Genomic DNA, 24,293 nt, shown 5'->3' on the forward strand with positions numbered 1-24,293 from the left:
GAAATTTCATGATAGAATTAGTGCCCTTATAAAAGAGACACAAGAGAGATGATCTCTCTCCCCACCATCTGTGGACGCAGCAAGAAGACAGCCATCTACAAATCAGGAAGTGGATCCTCATCAGACATGGACTCTGCAAGGACCATGAACTTGAACTTTCCAGCCTCAATTGTGAGAAATAAATGTCAGTTGTTGAAGCCACTGGGCCTTCAGTATTGTTACAGCAGCGCAAGCTAACAAAGACACCAGGGAATCTGAATCTTTATCTTAGGATCCACACCCCTAACTTGACAGGTCTCTTGGAACTAACGTAGCTAGACCTGAATCCTACAACCTCCAAACGCCCCGTGCCTCCTGGTGGATGACATCGTAGGCTTCAACATCTCCCTGAACCACGGCTTGGGCTGCCTGGCTGCCCTGTCAAATGAAACTAAATCAAAATAAAATAAAACCCCCAAATAGCCTCTGCTGCACAATTAGCTCCATCAGCCTTTGAAGAGCGAGTCCCACCTCCCCAAGCTTGATTCATTCAGCCCACTCCTAGGGTCCTTAGTCCCTGCCAGTCCCAGCGGGGCTAGTACACGGGGCTGTTAATTTATGACAAGCAACTTAGATTTCAGGTCACAGGATTTAACCTGCGGTAAATCTAAATTTGCATAAGGATAATGGGCATTCTACTACACTTTATGCCAATAAGCCTAATGTGGTAATTAACCACTGAGCACATTTACTGATAAGCTGTTCATTAGAGAAAAACCTGACAACTAGCAGTGTTATCAGAGTCCACAATTTTCAAATCTCTTTCAGAAATGCTTTTTTTGCCTAGAGGGACTAAAAGCGACCAAAAATCACAAAGCAGTCATTTTCAACGTTCTTTTCAATGAAACTGCCAGTGCGATAAACCCTTAGAGGTGAGAACCGGGTTTTTGTGGCTTTCACTTTTATTTATTTATTTTCTCATATAAGGTTTATCTTTAAAAACCAGTTTCTTGCATAAGAAACTGCTGTGGTGGAAGTTTTGGCTACTGCTTTTTTGTTTGTCCACTTTAAGTCAGAAGCAGCCCACTCATTCATTCACACAGGATGCAGGTTTTATTATGAGTCAAGACGTCTATAATGGAGGGAGGAGCCTAGTGGGTGTGGCCAACTCCCCACTCACCTTGCTGGCAACATTTATTCTTCCTTTACAAGGGTCTTTTGCTCCCAGCCTTCCATAGGCGGAGTTCTCATGACTCACATTCTCCTGGACCTTCCTGAGCTTTGTCATCAGCACCATTATTTGGAAAGCATCCACAAAGCGCATGCTCCAGCCTGCCTCAGCTACACTAATCCTGTGGCCAGATGGAACCAATTCAGTATTAACCATGCACTTAATAAACAGCAGCCATGGTGCCTTGGCCCAGAGGGATACAAAGTTAAGTAAGAGTAGTCTATCCTTGCCAGCAAATAGTATTCTGATGCTTTGGATTACGCACCCACCCACCCACCCCCACCCTCAGTCCTTCATCATTTGCATCTGTTCTTCTGTTAAGAGTGATTTAGTCCAATTCTCTCTAGAAAAGATGACCACGTAGGCAGAGCCAGTAGATGGAGATGCTCCCCATATTCCAGTACATGCTAGACTCTCCTTTCCTGAAAGTTTTTAGTATGGCAGGTTGATGCCTCGGACTCTGCCTTGTGATAACATTTTGTTACATTCCTTCACGATTAGATTCTTCAAGTGCTTTGTTTATGTAAATCTCTTCTCATCAACTACATTCATCTCGGCTGCAAATCCTTTGTGCAATAAACATACAAAGGGGTTAAGATAGCAAGCTGTTTGAGAGGAAGAAAAAAAAACTGTCATGTGACTGTTAGTAAAAATGAATGACATTCAATGAAAGACTTCAACTGAATTGAAGGTAACTGACTCGACATTGTCTTCTTGATATTCTTTAGTGTCTTCAAGTTTCAAATCTTCAAGGTTTGTGTTGCTAATCATATAAAAATGTCCCCAAAGTTTTACTATTCTACAAGGATGGCTTTTAAATTTTATGATAACAAATCCACGGCAAGCCCCTCAAGTCCATAACTGCAGTAAACTCTAATGACAGAACTAATGAATTGGGGAAAGGAGAATATAAACAAAACATGAATTATGGAGAGATTACATAAAGAAATGGCTTTCTGAAAAATTTACAGCTCCAACGAAATCTACAAGATACTTTTTAGTAAGATTTCTTGTACGTACTTTATTTAATGAATACATAAGAAAAGTTTGGCATGATCCCCTGGGATGTTGTTTCAACATTTATGTTTCTTATATATTTAGCTTCTCCATTCTACTGGCTTTTTTAATCTCTGAATTTCAAAACGGTTAAGTCTCTCTGATTCAAAAGCAAAACAAAATTACCCATGACCCCTACCTCTCAGCTACAATGGCACTCAGTTCTCTGACTACACCATCCACCTGCAAACTTCCTGCTTTCCTGACTTCTAATGGCACCGCTTTCCCTGGTTCTCCCATCACTTCTCTAAACTTTCCCTTTTCAATCTACCCTTTTCTTAAATGGTAACTTTCAGGGTTGGGGGGAGGGGGTGTTTAATCCATTTTTCTATGTGATGGGCTTTCTTACAGGAGTTCATCAACTGTAACTGATTTAAACCATAATCCTTGTATTCTGACTATGATTATAGCTCCAGCCATCTGAACTTGACCCTGCTGCCCAGATAACACAGGAACTTCCAACACAGCCCATCCAAAAGGAAACAGTACTTTGTCTATTAAGCCTTCCTCTTCCTCCAGTATCTCTATATGCCGTTTATATCATGCTAGCCAGAAACCTGTGACCTCTCTCTGGCTTTACCAACAACGTCCAGTCAAGTTGGTAGTCTTACTAATGTCTTCCATGCTGCTCTTCTCATTCCTAGTTTTACCCTCCTACAGAAAAAAGTCCTAGTCCTGGTGCCTAAACACATTTCCACACACACTGATCTCAAAGCACCCGAACCGCACTGAGCTCTGGTCTAGGAAATGAGTTAGCACACATGGAATGCTTCAATGAGCTCTTGGTCTATATTGAGCACTCACTCAAGTAGCTATTACTACTACTACCACCACCGCCACCACCACTACCATTCCTACTCTCTTTTATTCTTATTAGTTTCCCCACACTCACTATGCTATCTGACATTTTTATGTCTCTGCTGATGCTATATCCTTCTGTGGAATTATACTGCTTACCTAACTCCTCACTCTTGGGGCAGAAAAAAACAAAAAAAGTTCTATTTACGTACTTTCTTCTTTTAGGAAACCATCGCCAGCATCTGAGGTCCCACTAAATGACCATATTGTGAGCTTCACTGCAAACACGTGAAAATTTTGATCATATAGCTTATTATAATACAATGTAATTATCTGGTTTTGTTTGTCATTTCAGTCAGGGCAGGGGTCAGCAAAGTATATCCCTGGGACAAAACCCAACCCACTTCCTGCTTATGCAATTAGTTTACTGGACCACAACACACCCATTTGTTTCCACATTATCTCTGGCTGCTTTCATGCTCCAAAGGCAGAGTTTGGTAGTATGATAGGGACTCTATGGCCCACCAAACATATCTTTGCTATGGATTTACTATTTACTATGTGGTCCAGAGCTTCTTAGAGTTGGCACTACGAAAGTTTAGTTGTCATAGAGGGGCTGCCCTATGCTTTATAGGATGAATAACAACAGCCTCAGCTTCCGCCCACTAAATCAGGTGCACTATGTCCACCATATGCTCTCCTGCCCCGTCACCTCATTACCCCTTTACTCCCCTCCATCCATCCCCCCAGTGCAGCTTTAACTCCCCAAAGTGTCTTTGGACATTGCCAAATGTTCCCCAGTTGAGAACCACTAGACTGGTCCCTTACAGAGAACTCTCCTAACCCCTGAACTCAAAGTTCTTCCAAAGGAAGGAACCATGCCCAGTTCACTTTGTGTTCCAAACACCATGCCTAAAACATAACAGAAGCTCCCTAAGTTAGTCCCTTAAAGGTAATTTAGGGATTGTGAGACATTTCAAAGCAATTTAAAATTTATAAGAATTTTGGACTTGAAAGGGACATGGGTGGTCGTGAAGCCAGTACCTGATGTTACAACTAGGTTTCATTTCCTTCAGCATTTTAAACATCACCTATCAAAACGGATGCATTAAAAATACCCATGAAGAAAAGGTGTGCTAAGAAAGATAAACTTCATCACAACCCCACTTGATTATGAGGAACTTAAAAAATAGGAAATTGCTGCATTCATATTTCAAATATGCGCATACATTTCATTCACCCATGAATGTGTTTTTTGTTTTTTTTTTACCATCTATAAAGAAGAAATTGTTTTCATTTTGCAGGTGGGATCACTTCAACTAGGGTTAAACTATAGTATGGAGAAACACCAGCTTCCTTACAGTCAGTCAAGAAATACATTCAAAGGATATAAATTACTTTCAACTCTCTTTAATAAACCTGCGGTATACACGCCATTGCTAAGACTACAAAAACATCTCTCCCTCAAAGGAATTATATGCCTGCCAGAAAAGCTAACAAGTGAAAGCAGAGCATTTTAAGGACCAAACAAATGATAATAATAGCTAATATTTATTGAGCATTCACCCTTTACTGATACTGCATTATCTCCTTTGATCCTCATAATAGTACCTACTTATTAGAATTTGTAAGATACTCATTTCATAGATGAAGAAACTTAGTGAAGCTAACTAATTTGTCCAAGGACACATAGACAGTAAGCGGCAGAACAAAAATTTAAACCTGGAACTCTGCCTCCAAAACCTGAGCTCACACACACCACGGCATATGATAAGCATGTGTGGAACTGAGAAGTGAGAAAGACCACCATTCATCAGCATGATCAGACAAGCAGGTAACCATGAGAGGGGTCTCAGAAGAATGGGCAAGAGTTGGAGAGCAGAGAGAAAAGGGTGATATCCTTAAGGTAGGAGACTAAATAAAACAGTTTCAGAAGCAGGAACTCAAAATATATATTCAGAATATGAGGAAATAATCATTCTGGTTAAACAGAGATAAGAAGTATGAGGAGGCAGAGACAAAGGTGAAACCAAAGGACAGAAGGCCATGAATGGGAGGCTGAGGAAGATGTGCTCTGAGAGAATGTAGGTGGGAAGGCTCATGATGATGCCACAGCCAACAGGTGAGGTACAGGACAGAGGGGGAGGTGAGAAAGGGCCCAGAAAGAAAAGAAATGAATGAGAAATAGAATGAGGGAATTGTCAGTGGGGTTGTATGTGGCTGATTAGATGAGGGCAAAAAGAAAGACAGCAAGAGGAAAGGAAAAACCAAAGCTCCCTTGAGGCTACCGAAATGAGTGAGTAGGTGATGACAGCAGTGTCCTCTGTTCCACACCCACTGGGTTACCCAGAGCCATTCCTCCTTTCTTCTCACACTCAGCGCCCTGCCTCACCTCTCTTCTATGGAAGACAGGTGTCACCCCAGGTAAGCTTTCTCACCACTCCTAGAAAGGCAAGAATCATAGGTGTGAGGGAGAGTTGGAATGAGTGAAGAGTAGACTCCAGGAGGTGACAGGAGGGGAGGAAATGCTGAACAGAGGTGTACAGCTGAGCTTACAAACACGGAGGGACCCTTATTAGCCTTCTGGCATAAAGGAAGAGATGAGATCAGCCTAGATAGGAGATAAACAGGTAGATGAAGACCCCGAGGGGGAGACAAGCTTGATATGCTGGCAAGACAATGCCAGCTTGGGCCGTTTTTAGAAAAGCAGGATGTCTAATCACAGACATTTTATTCCTCTTGCCACATCCCTCACTGAGTCACAGCCACTGTGATAACAGTGGGCTCCCGGCCATGTCTTGAACATGCCCAGCTTTCCCTCCCCTGGGGTCCTTTCTGTCCCTGTGGCTTCCTCTGACTGGAATGGCCTCTCCCAGGTCTTTGTGTGCCTGACTCTTCCATCTCAGGTCTCAGTTTAATTATCACCTCCTCTAAGAGCTGCCTGGATGGCTCAGTTGGTAAAGTGTCCAGCTCTTGATTTCGACTCAGGTCATGATCTCAGGGTCATGAGATGGAGCCCCATGCTGAGTTCCGTGCTGGGCATGAAGCGTGCTTAAGATTCTCTCTCCTTCTCCATCTTCCCTTCCCCACTCCCACTCTCTATAAAAAACAACAACAAATTATCACCTCCTCCAAGAATTCCTTCCTGAACACTCAGACTGATGATGGCGATCCAACCTCCTCACTACACACTCAACCCACTATTCTCTTTTATTTCCTTCATACTGCTTACCATTATCTTTAAAGTGTCTTAATGAGTTATTTACACATTTACTGGTAGTGTCCTCCAACATGAATTCTGTAGGCTCAGAGACCTTATATATGGTCTCACTCAACACATACTCTAACACTTAGATCTTGTAACAGAGGAGACACACTGTGAATATTCACTACACTCATGAATAAATGAATGAGTGACATGCTGTTGAGAAAATGGAAATAAAGAGAAATTGGAAATTTTTTGAAGTATTTTTTTAAAGTTTTTATTTATGAGACAGAGAGAGAGACAGAGACAGAGAGCATGAGTGGGGGGTGGGTAGAGGCAGAGGGAAAAGCAGACTGCCCCCTGAGTAGGGAGCCCAACATGGGTCAATCCCAGGATCCTGAGATCATGACCTGAGCTGAAGGCAGACGCCCAACTGACTGAGCCACCCAGGCTTCCCCAGAAATTGGAAATTTAGAGCAAAAATTCTATTGCTGGGGTGCCTAGGTGGCTCAGGGGTTAAGCCTCTGCTTTCAGCTCAGGTCACGATCTCAGGGTCCTGGGATTGAAACCTGCATTGGACTCTCTGCTCAGCAGGGAGCCTGCTTCCCCCCGCCCCTGCCTACTTGTGATCTGTCAAATAAAGAAAATCTTTAAAAAAAAAATTCTATTGCTGATGTTCACAAATATTTACTAACTTACTGAAGAATATTTCCCATATATTTATGTGCCAGGACCTATGTTTACCTCTAAAGTGAGCATTCAATCTCTATAAATCCTAATCCCTGCCTTCTAGAAGCCCCAAATACTAAGGAAACATATGAACACAGATCAATAAAATACAGTATAATAAGGATTATAATACCAATTATCATACAATGGAGTTAAGAACTAACAGCTATGAGAGCCTATAGTAGAGTGCTCCTTACTTAAGCAGGTAAACCAGGAAACCATATCTATCGCCACACTGATGGTAGGTATACCCCTTCAGAGCTCAGCATGCAATTACAAAGGGGTAGCCATGAAGTAGACAAGACAGGACAGATATACAACTCTCCCCAGCAGTTTTTCAGTCAGGAATGTGCTAAGGTGTAAATTCAGCAGGAGACAGAATCCTGGAAGATATTCAGCATGTCACTAGCTGAGGGACCTGGAAAGAGGTTGATGAGAGATCTAAGATGACTAGAAGAGAAGGACTCCTTAAAAGGGCTCATCTCAAAAGAACCAAAAGAGAATGGTAATTATACTCCAAGAGGAGGATGAGAGCTCATCCTGTAAGACAGGATAAAAGAAGGCAGCAGTAAATATCTTTAAAAGTAAATCTGAAAATGTAGGCAGAGTTTAGCAAGCATTGCCTAAATAGTTTCTATTTTCTCCATGAAATACGAGCTAGACCATACTGGCTGGTGAGAAAGAGGCTGAGGGAGAAGGAAGAATTTTATTGGTTGATAATTGGTGTGCAGTGTTACTGCCCTCTGCTACTACATTTTTACTGATTTGTGAAGTGAAAAATGTGTCCTTATATCTCTCTTGAAATCTATGCAGACACTAGTTATGGCACAATGTCCACATGGGGGACAAAACACAAGGTTACAAAAGCACATAACACTAATAGAATAGTCATTTCTGCCTTTGCAAAGCAATTAAAAAAAACATTAGCTAATTAATTAGCTCAACGATTACTTTATCCCTGTAGGTATATGTGTACAAGAACTGCTATTTTTTTTTTTGTCCCCTTTGAGGCATTCGAAGACACAAGAGATTTTGTCTCAGTGGGAATGTTGTGGTAGATTACATTTGCTGTAAATAAGTGACATTTTTAGAAAGCAATGAGTTCCACTGAATTTATCCTGAAGGGAAAAAAAATGCAAAGCTAAGTAAGAGGCTCTCAAAATCAGACTAAAAATTCATAATAAGCCTAAAAAGTAGCTGTTCCTCATTCTGGTTTTCTGGGGGGCAAATAGCTCCAACTTCAGAGAAAATACTAGGCTGGAACAAAAGTCAAGATGTGCCACACATCTCAAAACAAAGGTATTCAGCTGCCTGGTATTTATACCAAGAGCAGCTACTTTCCACTCAGAGCCCATCATGAAAATCATTCCACCATTAACAGGTTGAGCAATATCAATTTGCCCAGCCAAAGTGGGAAATCAAGCAAAAACCACCTTCTTCTCAGAACACTCAAGGGCAAGGTGAAAGAAATAGGTAATTGTATCCAGTCTCCCAGCAGGACATTTTTTGCCTGATTAAATGACCTGTCCTATGAAGTGGAACCTCTAAATGGTAGTGAAAGACCAGTCCCTATAGTGGGTTTAACCACAGACTCACCAGCCTTTTCCTGAGGAGCTGACTTCCTTTCCTTCTTCACCAGGTCTTTTGACTGAGCTGGTGGAGGAGGCAGCAGTGGTGTTTCCATCACAACTCCTGCCCTTGCTAAACTGTGTGACCCTAGTCAAGAAACTCATCTCCTTAAACTCTAATTAGTAATGTGAGGCGAATGTGATAACCACTATACTACGGAAACCGGCCTCTAATTAGTAATGATAACAGGACCCATCTCACCAGTTTGTTGTGAGAATTAAATGAAGAAATATGTATGAAGCATTTAACCGTGTAGACATACACTTTGCTTACATTTACATCATTAGGTGCTCAATAATTGTTAGTCTTTAATGTTGCTATTATGATTTTAGTTGCTGTGGTTATAATGGTTTTGGACACGGTGCCAGTAGAGGTCTGAGGAAAAAGAAATAATTATAAGTGACTAACAGGTGATGGCAGTGGCTGGGAACCTCAAATCCTACCACAAGGGCCACTCTATGAGTCTCAGTGGGACATGTTTAAGTCAACTGATTTGGAGATTAATCAGGAAAGTCTTCAACATGATAAATCTGGTCTAATCAATTGGCCTCATTCTTTCTTTTCAGAAGGCTTGTTCCCTGAAGAGCTTAGGATCTTATGTTTGGAAGGAAACTAAAAAAATCAACAAACACTGTCTACTCATTTGTGCTATAATCTCTTCTACAAACTTAGCAAGGTGGTTGTCCAGACCCTACTTGGGTGCCCTGGGTGATAAAGAATGCATTATTTTAAAGGCAGCTTTGAACAGCTCTCACTGAAATGTCTTCTTCGTATCTTCTTTGTATTAAGTAACCAGCTGCCACTCATTTGCCTTAGTTCTTTTTCCTGAGGACATATGAGCCACATTTAATCCCATTGCCATAGGATAATCCTTCATGCATGAAGCCAACCCTTGAGCTCAGGTAGCTTTTCTTCCTCGGGTTAAATACACCTGGATCAGTCATCATTTTTTTTTTTTTAAGATTGTATTTCTTTATTTGAGAGAGAAAGAGAAAGAACACATGAGCAGTGAGCAGCAGAAGGAGAAGGAAAAGCAGACTCCCTGCTGAGCAGGAAGCCTGACTTGGGGCTGGATCCCAGGATCCTGGGATCATGACCTGAGCCAAAGATAGACGCTTAACCAACTGAGCCACTCAGGGGCCCCTCAGTCAACTACTTTTATGTCAGTCTTTCATCTTTTTCATAGCTCCATTCTAAACATGTTCTAATCTATCAGATAGCTAACATTTTAAAAGCTTAATATCCAGAACTGAATAGAAATACTTCAGTAATCATATTAGCACATAGTGATGATGATGAGGATGATGATGAAAACAAACTAGTAATTTGCCAAAAAGTACTAGAATTAATAAATGAATTAAGGGGCACTTGGGTGGCTCAGTCAGTTAAGTGTCTGCCTTTGGCTCGGGTCATGATCTCGGGATCCTGGGAGAGAGCCCCATGTCAGGCTCCCAGCTCAGCAGGGAGTCTGCTTCTCCCTCTCCTTCTGCCTCTCCCTCTGCTTGTGCTCTCTGTCACTTTCTCTCTAATGAATAAATAAAATCTTTAAATAAGTAAATGAATAAATTCAGTAAAGTTGCAGGATACAAAATTAAAATACAGAAACCGGCTGCATTTCTATACATTAATAACAAAGTAGCAGAAAGAGAAATTAACAAAATAATCTCATTTATAATTGCACTAAAAAAAAGTAAGATACCTAGGAATAAACTTAACCAAAGAGGTTAGAGACCTGTACTCTGAAAACTTTTCTAAAGCAATCATGAAAGAAATTGAAGATGACACAAACAAATGCAAAGGTATACCATGCTCATGGATTGGAAAATATAATATTGTTAAAACATCCATACTACCCAAAGCAATACACAGATTCAACACCATCCCTATCAAAAAAGCAATGGTATTTTTCACAGGATTAAGACAAATAATCCTAAAATTTGTATAAAACCACAAAAGACCCTGAATACCCAAGGCAATCTTGAGGAAGGAGAACAAAACTGGAGGTATCACAATCCCAGATTTCAAGATATACTACATAGCTCTAGTAATCAAAACATTATGGTACTGACATAAAGAATGATAAATAGATCAATAGAACAGGATAAAGAACTCAGAAATAAATCCATACCTACATGGTCAATCAATCTATGACAAAAGAAGCAAGACTATACAATGAGTAAAAGAGAGTCTGTTCAATAAATAGTGATGGGAAAATTGAAGAGCTACATGCAAAAGAATGAAAATGGGCCACCTTCTACACCATACACAAAAATAAACTCAAAATGGATTAAAGACTAAAATGTGAGACCTGAAGCCATAAAATTCCTTGAAGAAAATGTAAGAGGTAATCCCTTGGACATCAACCTTAGTAACATTTTTCTAGATATGTCTCCTCAGACAAAGGAAACAAAAACAAAATAAACTATTGGGACCACACCAAAATAAAAAGCTTTTGTACAGTAAATGAAACCATCAGCAAAATGAAAAGGCAACCTACTGAATGGGAGAAAATATTTGCAAACAATATATCTGATAAGAGGTTAATATAAAGAATATAGAAAGAACTTAACAAACAAACAAACACACACACACACACACACACACACTCCCCCCACAAAAATCCAATTAAAGAATGGGCTAAGAACTGAATAAACATTTTTTCCAAAGAAGACATACAGATGGCCAAAGGATACATGCAAGGATGGTCAACATCACTCAACATCAGGGAAATGCAAATCAAACCCACAATGAATTACCTTACACCTGTCAGAATAGCTGGTATCAAAAATAAGAAATAACAAGTGTTGGCAAGGATGTGAAGAAAAAGGAACCCCCATGCATTGTTGGTGAGGATGTACGTTGGTGTGGCCATTGTGGCAAAAGTGTGACAGTTTTTCAAAAAATTATGAAAAAAAAAAAGAAATACCGTTCGATTCAGTAACTCTACTACTGGGTATTTACCCAAAGAAAACAAAAACACTAAATCAAAAAAATATATGCACTCCTATGTTTATTGCAGCATTATTTATAATAGCTAAGATATGGAAGCAACCCAAGTGTCCATCAAAAGATGAATGGATAAAGAAGATGTGGTACATATTTACAATGGAATATTATTCAGTTAGAAAAAAGGAATGAAATCTTGCCAAACTGCAACAACATGGATGGACTAGAGGGTACTACACTAATTGCAGTTAAGTCAGAGAAAGATAAATATTATTTCATTTGTATGTGGGATCTAAAATAAAAAACAAGAAAAATAACAAAAAACAATATAAACACTGAAACAGACCCATAAATACAGAGAATACACTGGTGGTTGCTAAAGAGCACAAGCATGGGCAAAATGGGTTAAGGGGCATAGGAGGTAGAGGTTTCCAGTTACAGAATGCATAAGTCACTGGGTTGAAAGGTACAGTAGAGGAAATACAGTCAATAGTTCTGTAATAGGAGTATATGGTGACTGCTAGTAGCTACACTTGCTGAACATACAGAGTTATTGAACCACTGTGTTGTATGCCTAAAATTAATATAACCATAGTTGTGTGTCAACTATAATCCAAAAAATTTATTTAAGGTTTTCTATATATCAAGCATCATTCTAAGGATTTTACATTTATTATCTCAGTTAATATTCACCACAACCCTATGAAACTGGTATAATTATTCTCCTCGTTTAATAAAGAAGCAGAATGAGGCACAGGGCGGGTTAAGTAATTTACCCAGCATTCCACAGGTAGCGTGAGTAGAGCCAGGCTTTGAAGCCAAGAACTCTAGCTCCAGTGCCTGCTCTCTTAGTCAATAAATTACACTATAAAACTAGTACCTTCTTTGTTTTATAGGTCACACCTCTATTAACTCAGCCTCAAATCATGTAGGCACATATTTTCTATCATTTAAGCTTCTTGCTATTTAAAAAGCTGATGAGCACACTCTCTTACCTTTCTTCAAGTCCCTACTACAAACAATAAGTAAGAAGAAGCACTATAACATTCACCAGAAACTTCCACATAAGTCAAAACAGACCCTTCACCAAGACTCATTGGAGTGTTTAAATAGTTTCTTCTTTCCTGACTAGCTCCAACATCCAATTCCTTTTCCCCCATCTTGTTGATGAGGACATCACAGAATGTATTGTGAAATACCTTGCTGACACTTAGCTATGCTTTCCTGAGTTGTAAGTATGGTAACAATATGGAATGGAAATTTGAGTTTGGTTCATGGGATATGGCTTATTTTCAGTGTTTCTGACGAATGACTGTGGTTCTGCTGATCACTTTTTTCTCTTCTATGGGCTCATACCCTCTATTAATAATGCACTCCAAAATTGTTCCCAGATTCCAGTGAAACTCAGAGGCCCACAGTTTGTATTATCTATATTTTTTTCCATATTTAGCCTCGAGGAACGTTCCCCAATTTCTACCATTGCTCAAAAACCACAACTGGATTTCAAAAAATCTTATTTACAAACTTTCCCTGTATCCTGGGATATCATTCATTCAAGTCAGGAAATCTGAATGAATGAAGAGCAATTAGGTGCTTTCTAACAGCCTCTGATTTTAAATTCCCTACCTTTGTCTATCTTGTCCTGTTGAAATACCTGTCCTGTTGTCAGAGAAGAGGGGGTAAAATGGGAGTAAGAGGAATTCTTTCACATTACTTAGGTCTCTATGTTGCAAATGACAGAAAATCCAGCTCCTGCTGGTTTAGACAAAAGAAGGAATTACTCAGTCTTGGCTGGAAATCAGGGGTACTCTGGTTTGAAGAATGTTTGATTCAGGGCCTTAAACATGTCACTAGGATCTAGTTTCTCCCCATCTTCTGGCTCTGCTTTTCTCCATTCTGGCTTCATTTTTGGTCTCTATGTGTTGGCAAAATGGCAGCAGGAAACTCAGTTTTATATCATCCCAAGTTCTAACCCAAAGAAAGGAGAACTACATCCCTATAGCATATAAGCTAAAGTCCTGAGCTTGTATGTCACAGGTCCAAATGGGGTTAGGCACCCATCTATGAACAGACTAACCATGGCCAAGCCACTGGAAGTCTCTAATTGACTAGAACTCACATGCTCGCCAAGGCAGCCAGGAGAGTAGTCAGTGCCATTGAACCACAGGATTGAAAATAAAGGGGAATAAAAACTTTTATTCAAAAGAAGGAGAAACGGATACCAAGTCTCAAAAAAAAAAAAAAAAAATGCTCACTATATCTATTTCTCCAGCAACGGCCCATTGACTATTAAGAGCAAACCACACTTCAGTATTTTTATTCTGGCACTAATGAAAGAACTACTTTCTGTTTGTCACAGCACAGCAATACCAAATATCCTTGAAGGTTCAGCCCTCCTGATACTATTCCTTTTTTACAGCCTTCCTGAGCTAAGTACTCATGCCCTGCCCCACCTGTGAAATAAACCTGTTCTTCACAATTCCCAGCAGCTCTTCCTCTGTAACAGAATGCTATGCTCTCTCCTACTCATTTCAGTTCCTTATAATCTAAGAGGTAATCTCTTTTCCAGAAGAGCCAATTTATTTGCTTTACAATAACCGCATCCTTAAGATGATGCATATGGCATTGCCAATATTTGATCCTTTTTTTACCGACTCCCCCCACCCCCACCAAAATGGCAACCTCTATGGTCAACCCAATTGGCAGCTCCTGAGAGAAAGTTTCTCTCTTTTCCTCTTCGGCCACAGCTTCCATTTCCTAGTCTTCAAGTTTCCACTTCTTTGTACCTTGTTGGAATCTTATCCTTCTTGGTTTTCTCCTGTTTGTATTGGTTCTTCCCTTCTGTCACAGCATGCTTTCCCCCAAACCTACACAGTGCTCCTTTGCACACCTTCCCAAGAGTAGGAAAATAAATCCTACCTTGCTATCCAAAATGTAATAAGCAATAACTTGTATTTCTACATTAGAAGTTCTCCACAGTAGTGTGCATTTGGTTTAGCAGGGATTACCGCTCTCACTTTACAGATAAAGACATGGATGTCCAAAGAGACCATATGATTTCCTAATCAGCGTCAGAACTGAATCTGGAAACCAAGTTCCAATTCAGTTGCTCTTCTTGTTAAACCACATTGGACTCTCTTAACTTCTGCAGTTTTTAAATTGCAGAACCAGCAAAGAGCTAGTTTGTGGTTCCTTGCCATATCTAATCAATTTGGTTTCATTTAATAACAAATAATAACATGAACATCTGCACAGTGCTTTACAGTTTATAAAGCACTTCCATTTTCTTAATCCCATTTGCTCCTGACATAAAAATGCCTGAAGTAAGTATTATTATCCAAGCAAAGATGGAGGCTAAGAGCACTCAAAAGACCTGCTCTTACTACCGCAGCTGGTAATGAGTGAGTCTAGACAAGATTCAAACCCGGACTTGTGTTTCTCCTCTCATCTTCCATGCTGACTCAAAAACCCTCACTTGGTCTCTGCTCATCCTGGAGCCATGCAGTATTCTCAGTGCCAGGAAAAAGGGGATTTTTAGTCCCGATGCCATGACCTAATTTACCCAATTATGAACAGAACAGTTTATCATGGACTGGGAAATCAGGAAGGAAACCAACAGAAGAGGAAGAAGAGTATAGAAGTAGAGAAAATGAAAACATGGGGAGAAAGGGTGAAAAGTATAATGAGTGAAGAAGCAAGGACAACATGAAAGAAAAAACAGAAGAAAAACTGTGATAGCATAAGAGAGAGCAGCAGCAAAAGACAGTGAGACGGGATAAAATGAGTATATTTAAATAAAAAAAAAGGCAACAACAAACACATTATCCCAAAGCCCGCAGGTGCCAGCAATTCAAATAAACGTATAGCAATTAACAGAATTAACACAGCCTTAAATAGCTTGGCTCACCAGATGTGGACTCCTATCAGGGTTCTATAAAATGTAAAGTTATTACAGATTAAACCATTAATCATCTGTTCAGAGACTATCTCTGGCTGCAAAATCCCATTCGGTTTTAAATGGCTAATAATCACAAAGGGATGTGGGATGTAATGTGCACAATGATGTTCTACCCAATCCTTTTTCCTTTAAATATGTGTTCCATGCTCCTGATTCTCCTGCTTCTCCCTCCTCCCCCATTAGAGACTCCATGAGGAAAGAGAGGTGAGAGAGACCAGGCTGTCCCAGACACCTCAGCAGCATTGAGCTCCTCCCTGGGCAAATGGGAGATGAAAACGGAGAACCAATGTACTAGGGTAGAAGTAACAGACTGAGGAGAAAGGAGGTTGGTGTGCAAAGAATCAAATCAAGCAACAGGAAAGATGTAGGAGGATACTGTGATGGGCTTGAGGAAGTTCCCTCTGCCTGGTCCTGAATCTGACAGAACCACTACCATGCCCCTCGGTCCAGACTTGGCTTTCCTCTGGTACCTTGGGATTCATCCAACAATAACAGCTCAGCAAAGCCAAGGACAGAGGAAAGAAGAAATGTACATCCTGACAGTGAGGGGCACTGGAAACTGAAACGGGGGTCAAAAAGAAGTGCTGTCCTATAGAAATTTGAAGATTCTGAAAGACACTCTCCAAACCCAAGGCCACAGTCAATGATCAACCCTCCCAACCCTGCTCTCCAACTTCCTAGGGCAAAAATAGACACCAGTTGGAAGTAGTGGAAGAAGTAACTTCAGTTCTCAAGTGATTTAAAGCCTGATGGATAAGATGCCAACCTGACTGTGTCATTCTATTACTTACGATCCTTCAATAGCTCCCTATTAACCTAGAAAATAAAGTCCAAGGGTAGAGTATGAGATAAACTTCTCTATGACCTGGCCCCTACTTAACTTCGCAGCTACATTTTCAAAATTCTTCATCTTATAAATTGTGCCCTGAAATGAGCAAAGTGTGAGTTCCTCACCCACACACTTCTGTGAGTCCTATGCCCGTGACTTTGCTCATGCTGCCCCATCATCCCAGAGCTCCAGTCCCTCCATTCTGCCGGGTTCATTTCTGTTTGTCTTTGAGACCCACATTAGCTCCTCTACAGACCTTTCCTGAACCCCAGAATATATGAGTCCTTCTCCTCAACAGCCCCACTTCACTTGTGAGTGCCTCTTTCTACTAACCATCTTTTACTGAAATTATCTCTACGTATCTGTCTCCGCCACGAACTGTGTGGTCTCTAAGGTGGGAACTGCATCTGATTCATCTTTGTATCTTACTTAGCACAGTCCCTGGTATCCTGTAGGGTTTTAGGATTTATCTGTTGATCTAAATTCCATCAGAGTGTAGAGCTCTATGACGTTAGCTCATTCATTCCTTTATTTATTCCAGACATAGTTATTGCATGTTTCTTTTCTTTTCTTTCTTTCTTTTTTTTTTTTAATGCCAGGAACTCTACTAGGTTCTGGGGAGACACCTGCGAGCAGAAGAGGCCTTTGTCATCACAGAGTTAGCTCATATTTTAAATAGATGGAGACTGACCAAGGTCAAATACATGACCAAAGGCAACAAAACAAGGTAATGATTGAGGGCCAGTGTAAGGGTTTCTCCACTTCAGAAAATGAAAGGACTTTAGTGGAGCCAATCTCAGAATAAAGCTGGTTTTCCTCCTGATTGTGACTTGCTAATACAGGAGATGTGGAGATACTGACCATGCTAATATTTATAAGTATATGGTTATAATTGTATTCATAAACTGTTTATAAGGTATTACATAATCCTTCATAAAAATCCTTATAGCAATATACACGTCTGTATGGTTTTACTTTTGTGTATGTGATTTCATGTAAGAACATAATAAAGGTCCTAGTGTATCCATGTTAGGGAGGAAACAGACTCAAATAGGATCAGTGGTTTATTCCAGGCCATGGAGAAAGTGACAAAGCTGGTATTCCCAGATTTTCTGACTGTAAACCCAGTATTCTTTTCTTTATACAATGATACCTCTGTCAAAGCCTTTTTAATTCTGTTCTTCCTAGAGGAAGTTCCAACCCACTCCTCCTAGCCTTGCTGAGCCTTTCCAGATAATGCTTCTCTTGGATCAGATAGCTAGAAAGTTCCGGAAAGACTCAGCGGTTGCCACGTCAAGATGTTCTTTACTGATTCTAAGGAAGTCACATGGTTAATAGTGCCTAGAAGCATTTATCTAAATTATTAATTTTATAAACATGTTTATTTACAAGATTATGTATGTAAACAATCAATTTGCAAACATGTGATTTCACTCAGCAAATGTTTACTGAAAGCCCACAAAATGTTAGGAACCATTCTAGGAGTTAGAAACCCTCAAGACCAAAAATAAGACCCACACGTTGAAACACGGAAACATGAGGCGCGTGGGTGGCTCAGTCTGTTAGACATCTATCCTAGTCTTGGGTCATGATCTCGAGGACCTGGGATCGAGCCCCATGTCGAGCTCCCTGCTCAGCAGGGGTGACTGCTTCTCCCCCTCCTTCTGCCATGCCCCCTGCTTGGGTGCTCACTCTCTCTCTCTCTCTGTCAAATACATAAATAAAATTTAAAAAAAAAGGTGGAAACTCAACAAGGAGTAAGATGCTGAGCTGGTAGTGTTCAAGTGCACACAAATCTTGTGTTGATAACCAGGGTGTGTGGAGAACCACAATAGTCTGAGGACAATTTGGACAGCCTTTGTGGTGGCTTTTACAGCAGTAGGAAGCTAGGTCGTGTGCACCTAGGCGAGAGTCATAATCATTCTGCTCAACGTGGAGCCAGAACTTAACTTTTGAATAAAGTTACTGGGGTTCCAAAGATAAAGCCTATTTTGTACCACACACAAGGTTACCTGCGATCTGGAGGAGAAACTCTGAAGTCCTTTTCCCGTGCCCCCATTTTGAAGAAAATAATACATCAAAGTGCTCAGCTCAGCTCAAGGCAACACAGAGCCACAAACAGCAAGCAAATAACTGGACACTATTCTAAGGGTAAACAGTCAGAGTGGGCGTGTGGGACTTATCAAGGAGAGAAATCCCGACCTAGCTGGAAGCTTCCACCAATCACTATATTGTCAAAGACAAATACCAAGAACAAGAGAATTTCCCAGAAGTGCCCTACAAAAAGTGAACTGTAAGGACTAAGTAGAAGGAAAGAACATCCCAGGACTACACGAGACTCAAAGTGATCTGTTTAGGACACTCAGAGGAGAAAGCTTCCCAAATCCCTTAGAAACACCACACCATGGGTGCCTGGGTGGCTCAGTGGGTTAAGCCTCTGCCTTCGGCTCAAGTCATGATCTCAGGGTCCTGGGATCCAGCCCCACATCGGGCTCCATGCTCTGCAGGGAGCCTGCTTCCCCCTCTCTCTCTGCCTGCCTCTCTGCCTACTTGTGATCTCTCTCTCTGTGTCCAATAAATAAAAACACCGCACCATATGTAAGAGAGATGAGGGTATAAGTTAAGGAGGTTCTCATTCTCCTACCATTTCCCTCAGCATGCGCTGGACTTTGTTTTTTCTGACTTGATCTGAGTTTAAAGGCAGATTTATGCTGCTAGCTATGTATATATTTTTACTATTGTGAACTAATTATTTCTGTTATTGCCATCATTTTTCATAATTGCCTTTAATTTTTCAGCTGTTAAGTAATACTTTGTATCAGCTTTTGAAGCTTTCTGCTCTCTATACCTGGGCAGTGTGTGTGCGTGCGTGCGTGTGTGTGTGTGCACGCATGCGCATACAGATTTTATTTACTTTAGGTTTTGTGTGGATGGAGCCATCAGAGATACGTCTGTGTTTTTATGAGGTTTGTTTCGAGATGTTCAGGAACATCCTTCCTGGCTGATCATTTGAAGATGGGAAATTGCCCCTTTGTCTCAGAATACGTAATTGAGAGATGGTTCAATAAAACTTTGTGCAGGGGAAAATTAGTTCTAGAGGCCACCCCTAGATCCTGTCCGGGAGAAATCCTGTCCACACTCAGTGCTATTTTACTACTAAAAAAAAAAAAAAAAAAGCATGCGCCCTCCACAGCAATCGATGTTTCATTCATCCCTGAGCCACGTCCATGGTAGCAGAATGTGCGTATCTCTTTCTGACAAGAGTACAATTCCAGTGTGTGTGATTTAACACCGTTTAAGCATCTTTCAGGGTTCATTAGATGCTGAGCAGTTTATACCTTTATTCTATCCAAATGGGAATAAATCCCAGGGCAGAAGCCTCTCTGTCCACTGCGATCCGGTCAGGAACGACCACTAGCATCCCTGCAGCCAGCGGAAGGCTAGCTAACATCCAGCAGAAAGAGGAAAGCCCTTCTGGAGTTCACTTCCATAATATGTCCTTCAGATCAAGAGCAATGTGGAGCTGTAATTGGATTTTTCTCTCCTTTGTCATGTCTCTCCTTCTTGCCCCTTCCTCTCAACTCACACAAGGCCCAGCTCAAGTATCAATTCTTCTCTGAAACAGACTTCCCCTTAAAATATATCTGTTTTCTTTAATTCTACTCAGATAATTTAGTCCGTGGCACTGAACACACAGCGTCCTGAGCCGTACTTGTTCACCTCCAGATCTCATCTCCCTTCCTAGAGTATAAAGTCTTCAAGCACACAGACCACAGCTTGGAAAGAGCCGCTACGTTCAGTTGCAATACAAACACAGTGCCCGGCGATGAATCGATAAAGGCATCCATTCCAGAAATACTTATCGTGCACCTACTAGGTGCCAGGCATAACAGACCCAACTTCTGTCTTGACACGGTTCACAGTCGAGTGGCGTGAATGAGGGCATGTCCAATGCCATCCCATATGATAACCGATGTCCAACGAATTTCAAATAACCACAATCAGAATAAAACATGTGCCCTGAGAGGAGTCTCATAACATGTCACCAGGGATCTTTATCTCTAAGAAAGAACACTATTAGTCTCTCAAGGAATTTCCCCAGGGAAGGGGTAGAGATATCTCAGGCAATCAGGTTTAGCTTAGCTTAAACAAAAATGTGCAGTACACAGCTCTGATGTCACGGTATTCTGAAAGAATTCTCCAAACCAAGTCTGATTCTTTTTGCCTCAACAATTGACCTTAGAGAACTTACACTTGACTGAAGCTCCTCTGCTCTCAGACAGAGGTCTCAACACATCAGCTACAATAGTAATAAATGAGTAATGGCAAAGCCCCAATGCTTTCTCACAGCTGCTAGCTTTCAGGGGATAAAAAAAGAAAAAAGAAAAGGAAAAAAAAATCAGTCTTCTGGGCCTTAATGTTACATTCTGAAAATTTTCCTTCATCTCCAATAATGAGACTCTTGGGAACACCAAGCTTGACAAAGGTAAAATAATACATATGTTATGCTTTAGACAAGACACACAATCACAAGTTGAGCTACTTTTCGCCAGAGCTTCCCTACTTGCAAGTCAAGTATGAAATCAAACTTTACAAGGTGTAGTTCTTGCGCTATCAGCGCCCTTTCATCTCTGTTATTTTGTGTCATTTATAAAGCACCGCCACCTGTGAGATACAATTCCCTATTAGGCAGATGAGGAAACAGAACCACCAGCCACATAAGTGGCAAAACCAAGGTCATGCAACCAGCTTAAGTGGAAACCAAAAATCTAGGACCTCACTTCCAAGTCCAAAATCTTTTTTGCTACAACCTATGGTCTCAAAGAATGCTTTAGAGGATAGAGCCCTTCACTGAAACCAGAAATTCATTTTTTTCTTGGGACAGTCAACGAATTAAAGAGAGCATGTGACCTGTACCTCTTTAAGGCAGCCCATGAAGTTGTTGCTAACAGGTGAGCCTGGCAAGTCAGCGGTACTTGGGCTTCCTCCCACGTAGAAGAAGTCATCTGAACCCAGCATGGTGTAGTCCTCTTGAGTGTAGCCCGTCGTGGTAAGGATGCCATCCACAGAGATCGTCACCTAGTGGAGGGACATAGGGATAAAAAAAATCCCAACAATGACTTTACGGTCCTATCAAAATCTGGTGGCTTCCCCTACCTGTGGCATCACTTTCACTAAGATTTTTGGTGAGGAAGTCTTTCTAATTTGGTTTGATTTTGGTATGTGCAGCCAAGTTCCATTTTCTGGTCTGCCTTTCCTGCGACCCAAGCCTCCAGCATTCCTCTGCAGACTCCCAGGAGACTTCGGGGGAATTGTCAAGAACTTGCTCTACCCACTGCACTCTTTACTCAGTCAGGCTAGAAAATGGAACCATCCTCAGACGACATCACTTGTCTCAGTTCATTAGTAAAATGATTGTTTTTGGAATGATTGTTATTTATGGTGGTAGTGAGAAACAGCAAAGGAGACATTGGACAATGGGGTTTGTTAGGGTTGGTCTTTGGTGGTGGATGGTTTTTTTTTTTTCCTTTTTTCTTTTCTTTTTCTTTTCTTTTTTATCAGTTTCTTTGGGGGCTCACACCACACTGACAAACATGCATTCAGGGAGGGAGGGAGAAGGGTCTCATTTCTGATATGTCATGGATGGTACATGCCATGAACTACCCCAGGACTCCAACCCCTGCCCTCCCTTCCCTACCATCACCACCACCAAGAGAAGAAATGACCCAAACCAAAAAGGCAACTCTAACAAAAAGAAAGGAATATGAGGCATAATAACCAAAATAAAAATAATAATAATAATTCCCACAGGGATAAAATAGCACCCACACGCCCAACATCCATGAAAGGAGCAGAGGGCAGAGAGAAAAGATGGGGCCTCAAAGCGTGCACACACCATACGCTGACACACCCATGCGAAAATCAGAAGCCAAGAGAAAAGGCGGAAGAGAAAGGGCAGGGAAATGGGCAGAGGTGAGGAAAACCAAAGGGAAGAATCAAAATCCACTTCACACTTAACATGCGCTGAACAAAGTGGAACACAAGATGGAAGTAAAAACAACCAAAAAATAAAAAAAAATTAAAAAAAAACACTCAAAACTAACTAAAGGGTTCTCTCTCCCCTGCCTGCCACCTCCCTCACTAAAAAAGAAAAAAAAAAGGAAAAGAAAAAGAAAAGAATCATCCAAACCCAACCCCAAAATATATGAAGGATGAGAGGAGAATGAAAAAGAGTGGAGACAAAAATGGAGAGAGAGGAAGAGCGTGGAACTGGGGTGATGATTGACAGGTTGTTAGTAATGAGGAGGAAAATGGGGAACACGCTCTGATGCCCATGGGGAAATTCACAAGACAGGAACATGCCATGCAGAGTCTGTACAGAGAACACACTGGCCGAGCTCCCTTTAGCCACGGTGGGGAGTAAGGTAAAAGCCGGGAAAGGCAGAATAGAGGAAGTCGAGTACTTTCCTCCCCAGATCACCTGTGGCAGCCATGGCCACACCAAAGGGAAAGAAAAATGGGCTTCAGGAGTGGGGAGGAGGGAAGAGCGAGTAGGAAGAGTGAGAGGGGACAGGGGGACATAGAGAGAAGAAAGTCGTCAATAGAAATCCTGTTGTCCCTAGTCTGTAACTTGGAAGTTGCAAAAGAAGGAAACAAAACAAAACAAATTTAGCTAAACGGGGAATCTTTCTTTAAAAAGACATTGGGGGGGAGGTAAAAAAAAAAAGAGAGAGACAAACTGGAGAAAAGGAAACTGACCCAACCAAACTCCTCCAAATACCATTTCCAGGACAGGCACGTTACCCTTCCATTTTTATTTTTTCTCTTTTAACAAAAAAGAAAGGCTTGCATTTAATCCAACAAAAAAAATTTTAAAAGAAGAAGAAATGAGTCTAAGGAGGATAAAAGGGGGGTTTGGGAAGGAAAAGGGGGGCAACACACGGCAAACCCAAAAAAAGAGACAATAAGAATGATATCTACCAGACAATGTAGTTTGTTTACCATAGCGTGTCCGATGCCTGAGTGCTTTGCAGAAAAGGGGGAAGAAAGGAAATTAAAAATTGTGAACAGAACGATTGTTAATTAAAAAAACTAAAAACAAAGATGAGTCGTTAGGGTGTTAGTACATTAGTCGGTTAGTAAAATGACACATTGCATGAATGATCTTGTGTTAGTTTTTCAAAAAAAAGGCACCCGACACAGAAAAAGAGAGTGGGGAAGACAATGAGACCAGGACTCTATGGAAAACCTTGGCAGCCAGGGCAGAGCCAGGGAAGGAGCCGCAATCTGCCCTGTCACTGACCTCCCCCTTCTTCCAGGACCGCTCAGACTGGACCTCACCCCAGTTAGAGTTAGCGTCATACTTACTTTCCAAGGGCTCTTCTGAATGAACACCACTTTCCCTTCCCACCCTCTAGCACATACACAGCCCACCTATCCTGAAAGAAAACACCCCTAAAGTTTATCATTTCACATGTAGACAGAGCTAAAATATCAATATTCTGGGGACTTTTTTTTTCAATATCTGACTCTGACTACATGCATCGATGATTATGATCTTCAATAGAACAACCACCACCACAACAAATGTAAAGCATGTGCAGGTTGCCTCTAGCATCGGAAGGTGACATGATGTAGCTCATTCTGGGTTTCCACGGGTGATTAAAGATCCATGACTCCCTTGATTTTGTGTGGATGTGTGCGGCAGGAGGGGGACACTCTCCTCTTTGCTTTCCTCTTGGTCGACAATAACTGTGTTGTCCGCATGCATCAAAATAGTTGGAAGTCTTCTTACTTCCCATGTAGTTATTATTTTGTTTTCTTCGCCAGAATGCTGCCCGTTGGAATCGCTCTCTCCCCATTCCCCTTTAGCAAGTGTCTTTTAAGCTTTTAAGCAATTTCTTGTATGTGTAATAGAGAAGACTGGCAGATT

At 41.1% G+C, this 24,293-nt stretch overlaps 1 protein-coding gene across 2 annotated transcripts in view; it reads right to left on the reverse strand.

The window, feature by feature from the left end:
• The window catches only part of LOC111148522 (neurexin-3-beta), a 1,534,880-nt gene that overhangs the window by 1,123,537 nt on the left and 387,050 nt on the right, over positions 1-24,293 (reverse strand). The window contains exons 6-7 of one of the 2 annotated variants that reach the window (XM_022505141.1): positions 23,363-23,386; positions 21,278-21,439 (exon numbers count right to left, since the gene is read on the reverse strand). In XM_022505141.1, coding sequence (XP_022360849.1) covers positions 21,278-21,439; positions 23,363-23,386 — 186 coding nt within the window. The remainder of the gene's footprint in view (positions 1-21,277; positions 21,440-23,362; positions 23,387-24,293) is intronic. The other variant, XM_022505142.1, reaches the window with a different exon arrangement.

Source organism: Enhydra lutris, unplaced genomic scaffold (assembly GCF_002288905.1).
Source record: "Enhydra lutris kenyoni isolate GAN:26980312 unplaced genomic scaffold, ASM228890v2 scaffoldscaffold20, whole genome shotgun sequence".
Taxonomy (NCBI): domain Eukaryota; kingdom Metazoa; phylum Chordata; class Mammalia; order Carnivora; family Mustelidae; genus Enhydra; species Enhydra lutris.